This window comes from Trachurus japonicus, chromosome 5 (assembly GCF_045865225.1).
Source record: "Trachurus japonicus isolate A0001 chromosome 5, Traja_1.0".
Lineage (NCBI taxonomy): Eukaryota > Metazoa > Chordata > Actinopteri > Carangiformes > Carangidae > Trachurus > Trachurus japonicus.
The window spans coordinates 27,291,133-27,301,411 of NC_140911.1; the positions used below are offsets into that span (position 1 = coordinate 27,291,133).

The window sequence follows — 10,279 nt, forward strand, 5'->3', positions numbered from 1 at the left end:
GGCCCCTTAGTAAAACATGGTGGAGGGTCTGTCCTGTTTTGAGGCTGCATTTCTGCCAGCAGCGTTGGTGATATTGTCCAAATTTGATGGGACCATTTCATCTGAAAAGTAGGCCTACAGACAGGTTCAAGATGTGCTTGGTACCAAGGGAGGTCACACTAAATACCCGGATAGAGTCTACCAGTTTGCCAGCTAGCTTGTGGCATGTTGTAATAATTTCCCTCTGTCTGGTTTGCCCAGCTAACCAATCCAGCTTTAGATTGATGTTAAGACTGCCTACCTAATGAGCATACAGACACAGAAATAGTTAAATGAATACAAGCAGAAATGTAGCTTCTTTTTTTTTTTTTTTAAATTTCTGTATCATTATGTCATTATTGACTTATGTCATTTTTAGTTTTCTATACTGTAGCTATTATAAGGCATGTGTCTGTTTGTGTTCTTTTGTGCCAAAACCCAAACATACTTTAGGGCTGATTTCTCACAAGAGGACCAATGAAATAACAACATTTACACAAGCCATTAAATTTTATTTTCAGTGACCCATAAAGCAGTGCATTCAGGGTAGCTTAAACAACAGTGATATTGTGTGATAACATGCTGGATTTAATGCAGTCTCCTCATAACCCACCCCTTATTTTGCCTGTGCCTGCCATATGGTTGTCACTCTGAATCTTAATGTAAGTAGAGGCCTTAAACACACGATACACATTCTGTCAGGGCTAAAGACTCAGAAATGTCATAATATTCTGACAGTGATTCAAGTGTCATCTGTGGAAATGATTATCCTTATCCATGTTCTTAATGAATTTCTGATACCCTGATGTGGGTGTCATTGAGTAAACTGAGTGAGACAAAAAGATAGATATTCTGACACTCTACTCTGTTTCTTAAAAAGTATTCTTTTCTAAACTTTGAAAAAACAGAGTCTGGCTCTTTCTGATGTTTAAATGTACATGGTGGTCCAGTGTGGTTTCATATAGCAAAAAACAAGCACAGTCAAGCCATCTCTTCGAAATTTAATAAAGATCTATAGGGGGTCCTTTTCCACCTCCACTGGCTTTAGGGTTTTATTCAACATTAAATAGATTCATCCTACTCAGAAAAACCCCAGTGACAGTGATGGTAAATGTGTTGTATTAGGCAGCTTTATGTATTAGCTAAGCTAATAAGATTTAACTGTGAAAGAAAGGTACCATGATTGTCCCTGAAATGTATCCACACATAATAATAATAATAACAATAATAATAATAATAATAATAATAATGTGTTAACAGTATTTCCTGTTGTCTTAAGATGGCAAAACATATTTCTGAACCAATCCAATGTGCCCCATAGTTTGTTCGGAATTTTCCTGAGGCCTGTGATGTTACCAGGAATTTTTGGTTTGGCCTTTCCTGTCAGGAGATTACAGGCCCAATTGGAAAATCAGTTTTTATTTCACTAATGCAAATTTATAAAACATGAACTAAAAATGTAGCTACACCTCTTTTGATCAGCTACACACAGTTTTCTGCTGTCAGCAGCAGAGAGAGCATCTACATTTTAAGAATTAGCTAAAGTATTTTCTTTTTATATCAAATTCCCAATGCATTTCATGATTTGGGGCTTAGCATAAGCTACTGTCAATAGAGCTTTATGCTGTGGAGGCCCATCTGCTTTCTACTGTTGTATGTTGCTGCTTAAAGGATCTCAATGTCGCCAGAAAAGACTCAAATCAGTTTGGAAATTCTTTGAAATATTGTTAAGTAAATGCAAAATTTTGTTATTCTGTTACAGCAATCAATTAAATAGTTTACCTCCATCATGAGATGCCTGATGTCTGGCTCTATTTTCAAACCATCATTTTTCTGCCTTTTGTGAGAGTGACATATATTTCTCTCTCTCTCTCTCTCTCTCTCTCTCTCTCTCTCTCTCTCTCTGAGTGCATGCTTGGAGCATGTGACAGTGGGCTCTAATGTTGTGGCGCAACGCAAAAGAAAAAGAGAGATGCTTGGCAATGCGTCCTCTACGCACAGCTGTTTCTGATTTCATTCCCGTTAAGGTATTTGTTTATGTTGTGATCTGGCACATGGGTTTAAATATTGTGATCTTTTTTAGTGGAAAAGGTGTGTGTGGGGAGCGTACCTATGTTCCCCGGGTCCTATGTTCCCCGATCGGGGAAAAAGGGTCATATGTTCCCCGCTACTTTGCCAGTCGATGGACACTCTCTACTTACCATGGGACAATTCCACTTCTCACTCAAAGTCACAACTCAACTTCTCACTCAAAAATAGGCAAAAATATGCCAAGTCACTCACAACTCCACTTCAAGGTATGGGTATTTGGGTACAAAAACTGCATGTTCCCCGGGTCCTTTTGGGGAAAAGCGGGGAACATAGGAGCCTTTTTCTAAAAATGGTCACCATGTTTGATGTTATGGACCCCAGCCTGACAAATTGAGGACTGCCAGTAAGGTTGTAAGTTTGTCCTTCAGATGGAGGGGTTGTATGGTGAGTGAACTCCTGGGCAGACCAATAGATTTTTAGTGTGCAAAAAAACAGACTGTTAAAGTTGACTAGGTTTGCCTTTTTGTTTTCTCTCAGCCTGTTTTTGTTCTCTGTTTTGATTGGCACATCAAATGTAAATGGAGCAATGTTGTCAAAAGAGCCTGTATTTTTAAGGCCCACCTGACGCGAGCCAATGGCTGACGGCCTTTATCCGATGACTACGTCGCCTCTCATTGGACACAGTCGGGAGAAAGGAAGCAGTGAAACACACCACCACGTACCCGACGTCGTCCGACTCTCCATGACTGTCTCCGACGCCCGATGGTCGGGCCGGTGTGTTCCTGACTTTAGTTGGATCAATGTTAAAAGACTTGATGTCACTTCTATCCAGGAGACCCACAGACCTGTGGACAATGAAGGGGACTGGAGGAAGAAATGGAATGAACAGGGTTATTTTAGCCATAAAAGCAGCACTTTTGAGTTTTATTTACAGTTTTAATTCAGTTTCTCTTGGTGTGGAGAATGTAATGGCAGATCACAGTTTAAAAATCAAAGAAGAGTTTGAAAGGATTAAAATGTTTTGTTTCTCTAATAAATATAAATATAAATGTTATTCATGTGTATGCTCCAACCACAGGCACAGATTAGAACGTATTCCCTGAACGTCCGGGTATCAGTTTTAGAAGGGCCCCCATGTTCTGGAACATGCGCTTCAACTGGGAGCAGCAAAGTCTGGTAGCTCTGAGTTTTTGAGTTTTTACTCAACATTTGCTTTATTTTTGTTGTGTTTTTTGTTATCTACTGATGGATGCTTCTCTGGGGAGAAGAGATTCTTCAGAGATGAGCTTCTTTCATTGAAAATGGACAGATCTGGAGGACACCACCATCCTGTCCTCAGATGATCTGAAGAGGTGCTTTTGTGGTGGTTGTTGTGCTGCTGCTGCTGGTGCAAAGTTAAAGGCTTGGAGGTGGAGATGTCCTATCAGTCCTTTCTGAGGTCAGTCATCATTGGAAATATCAACTCTCTGCCCAACAAGAGTGATGAAGAGCTGGAGATATTGGTGAAGACTCAGAAAGTAGACATTTATTTTATTTTTTCGAATCATAACAACACTTGTGTACATCCCACCTAATGGCAACTGCTTAAGTTCCATCTGAAGTTCTCCATGAAGTTGTTGCTAGGATACAGACTAAACATCCTGAGGCACTAGAGCACTGAAGAAGGAGGAGGCAATTCTAGACGGCCTGGATCATCCACTTCATGGCACCTTGACTGACCAGGAAAGTAGCGGTGGTGGACGGCTTCTCTCTCCTTGCTGCAAGATGGAGGAATATAGTAGTGGGGCAGATAAGCAAAATGATTTGGCCCCTCCACCAATGATCCTGATCCACCCAGCTGCCTCTTCACCATCGGTCCTGCTCCACCCGGCGGCCCTGCTCCACCCGGTGGCCCTGCTCCACCCGGCGGTTCCTGCTCCATCCGGCGGTTCCTGCTCCATCCGGCGGTTCCTGCTCCATCCGGCGGTTCCTGCTCCATCCGGCGGTTCCTGTTCCACCCGGCGGTTCCTGCTCCACCCGGCGGTTCCTGCTCCATCCGGCGGCCCTGCTCCATCCGGCGACCCTGCTCCATCTTTCTTTCTTTTTTGTGTCATTGTCGTGTGAGCTACTACACTAATATGAATTTCCCTCCTCGGGATGAATAAAGTATTCTCTACTCTACTCTACTCTACCATCAAGGATAAATTAGTAAGGAGTTATCTTCCTGCTCACAAACCAGACACCTGGCTGTGTCGACCAAAGGGCAACTTTCGTTGTGGTAACTGTAAATGCTGTGAAAATATGGTTAAAACCGACACTTTTAGAGATGTGTTTACAACAAAATGTATTCTATTTCCGGTTTCATAAATTGTAACACTACTCATGTTGTGTACCGACTTGAATGTATCTGTGGCTGTTTCTATATAGGCCTCACTAAAAGAAGACTGAGGGACAGAGTGGCAGAACATAGATATGCCATTCGAACAAGGAATTTGAATTATCTGATGGCCAAACATTATATGGAAGCACAACACACGATTCATCTCTACAAGTGTCAGGTATTGAGGTTGTTAGTGTTGATGCAAGGGGTGAGGACAAAGTCAAACGCCTCAAACAGAGAGAGGCCTACTGGATTCATGCCCTGAAGGCCACCAGTTTTCCTGGCCTCAATGAAGACTTTGACCTCTTATCCTTTTTGTGATAAATATATTTTTTGTTGTGTAATGATTAGACATCTTCATATGGTTTTCAATATTATGCTTATACAGCTTTATATTCAGTTGAATTATTTCATTGAGTTGGACTACTGTGGTCTCCATTTAGGAATCCATGGTTTATGTTAGATTGTTATATTTTTATCTTGTTAATGGTCAAATAGTCTGTCTATTGGCTCTGATTATTTCAGAAGTAGAATTTCTTCAAGACCCTGATGGTGTTTCTAGACTGCTCCTGTCGGGGCCTCCTGCAGGCCTGGAGGAGCACTGCACAGAGCTAAGGATTCACAGCTCAACTTGATTTTATTGCTGAGTGCCTGCACTTTTTTTCTTTCTCACAGTCACAGATTGTTGGGGTTTTGGTTTTGTGCCTCAGTTTCCCAATGTTCTCTGGTGTTTTCCCCCTCCCTCTAGTGTCTGTCATTCCCCTGTGTCTGTCTTCGTGAGAGTTTTTTTTTTTTTTTTTTTTTTTGAGAAGTCACCCTGGAGACAGAAAAACTCCCCTAACTGAAGAATCACCCAATTTTGCATGTGTCTGACCTGGGGAAAATGGACCATTTCATACATCTCTTGACCAAGCATACGCATCTGTAGCTACCAGGTTCAGATTCACTTTATTTATACTCGCAGGTAGATTTGTTATGCAGTAACAGTAACAATATTTGTAATTGACAGAACAGATAGAGGACAATTAAAATGGCACAAAACAGAGAAATGGGCAGGTAGGCTCACTGATCAAGATTTATATCAGCTATGGTTATAGCCATGGGCAGTTACCTGTCACAAATCCCACAACTGTCCATAATGTGCATGTGCATACCTCCAAACTAAACTGTTCTCCCCTCCGCTTGACTTGCCCCATGCAGTCCTTGTTACAGTAATGAGACATGGTCACGCCTACATAAATGACAAAAGTGGAGTAGGGACTGGTCGTCAAGCTAGCTTTCCAAGACAGTAGCAAAGTTTGGCCAACAGAGGGCAGCACTTACAAGAGACAATATCAGATCCCTTATGAGATGACTGTTTAAATCAGATGTAGGAGAGAATTATTTTTTCTTTCTTTCTTTTTTTTTTTTTTTTTTTTACAACCATTGCTTGCCTTGCTGCACTGGTGTACAGCAACAGTGCTACACCTCTAATTTCCCTGTCAGTACAGAATGATGTTCTGCTACTTATAGTCATTTTGATCTGTGCTTGATACACCAACATGAACAATCACTTGCAGATGAACAGAAGACTGCAAGAACAACTGTCTCTAACCCTTTCACTGTCTCTCCTTAAAGTTTTGTAGTATGTGTGTGATTATCATTAAAAATTCAACTGTATAGTTTTTTTAATGGAGGCTATTAAGACAGTAGGATGGAGATGACTAATACTGACCTTTGTGTTCTTCACCCAGCAAAACTGTAAATGCATACCTATATTACAATTTATATTACAAGTGCAACTCATATCATTGTCGCAACAGTCATTGCATATTGCAAAATGTCCTTATATTGTGCAGGCCTTGTAAACATTGTGTTTAGCATTTCAAGTGGTTCTGCTTATGATTTGTAGGTGTCACCATTTTCCTCTTCTTCTTTTACTGTAATGATTACATCATCATCCTGTCCTTTCCACAGCATCTCCCCTTCAAAGTCCACCATCTTGTGTTTGCGGCAGCGCAGCAGGATACCCACCACCTTATCTGAAATCTTGACATAACGGTCAAAGAGGCGGCCAAAGCTAATGATAGTCCTTCCCTCCTTGTCCTTGAAACCCATGTCTTTAATAATCCATACCATCTCTTCCATCTCCCTGTGGATGTGTTTGTGGGCACGGTCTCCCCTCTCAGCTGTCTTGGAACCATCTTTGGGTCGACCGTAACCAGAGTCACCCTTGCGGAGGCGCTGAGCCATGGCATAATCATGGTCAAACTCCTCACTGAAGGGGTTAAGCTTCTGGCCCTCCATGTGCTGATTGGACCACTGCTGCCAGCGGCTTTTGATGTCGCCCATAGTGGCAATCTTAATCTGGGGAGACATGATACAATATAAAGAGGTTAAAATCAATCGGATTGTGCATATTTTATATAAAACGGTGTTACAAACTCACATTGTGGTGTTTAAAAGATGAAGAAAGATACGAGGAAAGAAAAGTCCAGGGTCTCATGCCTTCCCTTTTTTCTCTATACTGTAAACGGTTGTGTGTCATGAGCCCTTGCCTCATCTATCTTGGAACAATCTTTTTGAACTGTTCCAGTCAGACAGTAGTCAAGTAGAAAGTGATCCTCTGCTTTCTATGGACTCCATATCTGTATTCCTCTTACTGGACCTCAGTTTGGTTTTTCATACCATAGATCAGGGATTCCCAAACTGTGTATGCTGCTAGGGGGTGCATGACATGACAAGGGTAAAGACAGTAGCCTATATGTTTTTTTTTTGTTGTTGTTGTTGTTTTTTTAGGATTTTTTACGATCCATTGTGTTCTTTGTAAATCTTATTGTGCGCTCTCTATGGCGTTTCTTATGTTTTTATGTGTATTTTTGTATGTGGTTGATGGGTCTGGCGGCATTGTGCCCAAGCCAAATTAGGACAATAAAGTATCTATCTATCTATCTATCTATCTATCTATCTATCTATCTATCTATCTATCTATCTATCTATCTATCTATCTGGTCTATGTGAAAGTACAGCTGTCATGATGTGGCGTGTGTCAAACTATGAAAAATCGCAGTTGTGAAGCATTATTATTGCTTGACAACTGTGATTTCTCATAGTTTGACAATCAAGAATCAAGCTCTTACATTCGATAATAGTCTCTCTTTGGATCAGCATGTTAAAAATGCTGGCTGATGCTTGTCAGACGTTACAAATAAGTGGCTGACTCACCATTCTGAGGCCGACATTGGCGAGGCGTGTGTGCTGTTTTGGTTGCAGAATAATGTACAGTAACAACCCTCTACGTTTTAGTGCAATTTGATCCATTTTACAACTGTAAGGAGTCAGGGAAAGATTTTCTGTCTATTTTTGTGAAACTAATTTTAAAAAAAGTTTCCTGCTTCTCATCTTACCCTGTCTATCTAATTGATTTCATCTCCTCCTCCTCTCATCGTTCTCCTTGTGTCATCAATATCTCCCGTCTCCCCTTGTTTAATGTCTTTTCTCACCCTCTCTTCTAAGAAGACGCAAGCAGAAGGAGAGACCCTCCCCCTCTCAGTCATTAGATCTCTCTGGAATGTTCTATGTAAAGTCAAGACTTTCCTAAAGACCTTCCAAAACCTAATTGACATTTATCTGGTTACAGAAAAATTTGAGTATCATGACTTTATGTGTATGAATCCAATAACCTCTCCATTTTGTTTTGGTTTGTTTGGTCACAGCAACATCATTCTCAGGGATATAGTGGGGCAGAGAAACTCATATATGGAAGGAATTGTGCGTTTTAATGACTAAAGCATGAAACAAAATCCTGGAGGGTCCGTATAATGTCCTACAAGAAAAAAGGCTAGAATATAAGTTATATTATTGAGTATTTAGTAGTAATATGTGACACAACCTCCGCCATGCTAAGGAATGGCTTCTCTGTAATACATTCTATTGGGGGTGGTGGGGGTTCCGATGAACAGGAAAAGTGGGTGTGGCTGTTTTTTTTCCACCAAGGAGGGTTTTGGGTGTAAAACTAATGTCCTCACAAGATACTTAAGGTCAAATTTAACATTTCGGAATTTTCGCAAAATCTGGTTACGGGTACCCCAACTTTGAGTAGTTTTTTAGGGGGTTTCCCACTGGAGTTGAATTTCAACATTTTATTACACACCTTCCTAAACACAATGGTGAAGAAATGTATTAGCAATGATTTACTTCCCAGATTTTCATAGGTTTCCAATGGAGAATAATGTGGGAAAAGACCCCTTAAGACCCCTAAAGGTCAGCCACCAAAGTGGTTCCACGTCTGAAATTAAACCTTGGGGTATGTAGATGAAATGCTGAAAGTTTCATGCTTTAGTCATTAAAATGCACAATTATTGTGCTTCTCTGCCCCACTAGTATAATAAGTAATAGCCTGTTTTTGGTAACACCAGAGACCTTTCAACCAAACTTTCAAGTTCATACTTAAAACTTGGTTTTTCCTCTGATTCTGCTCTTTTTGATTACCACTCTACCTTGGGTCTGTTGACTCCCTTCTTGGACTGGGTGTCACCCTGTTCAGTTTTGGGTTCACTGTCGCTGAGCCCCGAATCGTCTTCCAGACTGCTGTCCTCTGCCTCCACGCTGCCGCTCCTTGACAACTGTTTCTTCTCTTGGAGCATCAGCTTTCTGTCTTTGATGGTATCTCCTCCTCCTGCACTCTGCAATGCTCTCATCTGACGCCGCCGTGTTGGTGACATGTTGTCCAAGTACGGCTTGGTCTCTTCGGGACCCGACTCCATCTTGCCTCGAATGGCGTTGACCACATCATTGCTGCTGCACTCGCTGCGTTTTGGCTGCACTGTCTTTGTGATGGAACAGGTCCTGATTTTACTGCCACTGTTGTCGGAGGTATCTGCAGCAATTACACGTGGGGTGACAGTCAGTTTGACCACATGATCATGTTCTTTTTTGTTGTCTTCCTCGACAGATGCAGGCATCCAGCCACTCGGTATGGCCTCCTGCTTCCCTGAGTGGTCATTGGCCCAGCCCTGCCAGCTTTTGGCCAAATTTGCCACCATAGCAGCACATTTTATCTTCCGTACAGCCCGTTTAAAAGTCTGAGTCTGAGGCTCCTGAGGTGAAACTGCGGTTGTCCCACCACTGCTCATCCTGACAGTGGTTTTTTACTTGTCTATGTTTTCAGCTTCAGAGATAATTTCTAATAAGATCCTGCAGAGTATGTAGTCACTTCTCCCAACATTGGCAACAAAGTCCAAGTTTCATGAATGAAAAAAAAAAAGCTATAAAGTTTGGAAGTTAGCTCAAAGTCTTTGAGTCTACAAAACAGGATCTGGTTGTCTTCTAGCAGTACAGAAAAAACTGAGATGAACAGATATTTGGCTTCTTTTGATTTTCAATCTTACATACTCCTTACTCACAAAGTCAAAGGTTCCAAATGGTAGCAAAAATCCACATGCCTTGGCCTTTATTGTCACAAAATCCTCCGGAGCATCAGTTGGTTAGTGGGTGAGCAGTTGATGTGTCTAATCCTCAAATGAATCCGCTCTGGCTCCACTCTGGATTTTAAATAGGGAAGGGTCATAAAGGAAGTAATGTTGCACCGGGTCCACGTGAGACAGGAAAGTCAAGTGTCAACATTCTTGTTGCGGCCACATAAGCACACACACACACACACACACACACACACACACACACACACACACACACACACACACACACACACACACACACACACACACACACACACACAGGGAGTGGAATTTCTCCCAGTGGGATCCAGGAACAGGTGCCCAGTGTTTTTAGAGACTCTGAGGTGTCTCTCTGGACACACAAATCCAAATATATAGAGAGATCTCATTCAAGTACACAACTTGTCCTCATGGTGTGTGCCGTGTATTAGAATCT

At 41.6% G+C, this 10,279-nt stretch overlaps 1 protein-coding gene across 1 annotated transcript; it reads right to left on the minus strand.

Annotated features, from left to right (window-relative positions):
• Positions 1-5,788: 5,788 nt before the first annotated feature.
• On the minus strand, positions 5,789-9,925 carry LOC146987743 (actin-binding Rho-activating protein-like). The gene is made up of 2 exons (XM_085777091.1): positions 8,887-9,925; positions 5,789-6,754 (listed from the first exon to the last, which is right to left on the minus strand). Exons 1-2 carry the CDS (start codon positions 9,520-9,522, stop codon positions 6,287-6,289), a joined length of 1,104 nt encoding a protein of 367 aa, XP_085633217.1. The 5' UTR covers positions 9,523-9,925; the 3' UTR covers positions 5,789-6,286.
• Positions 9,926-10,279: the final 354 nt, after the last annotated feature.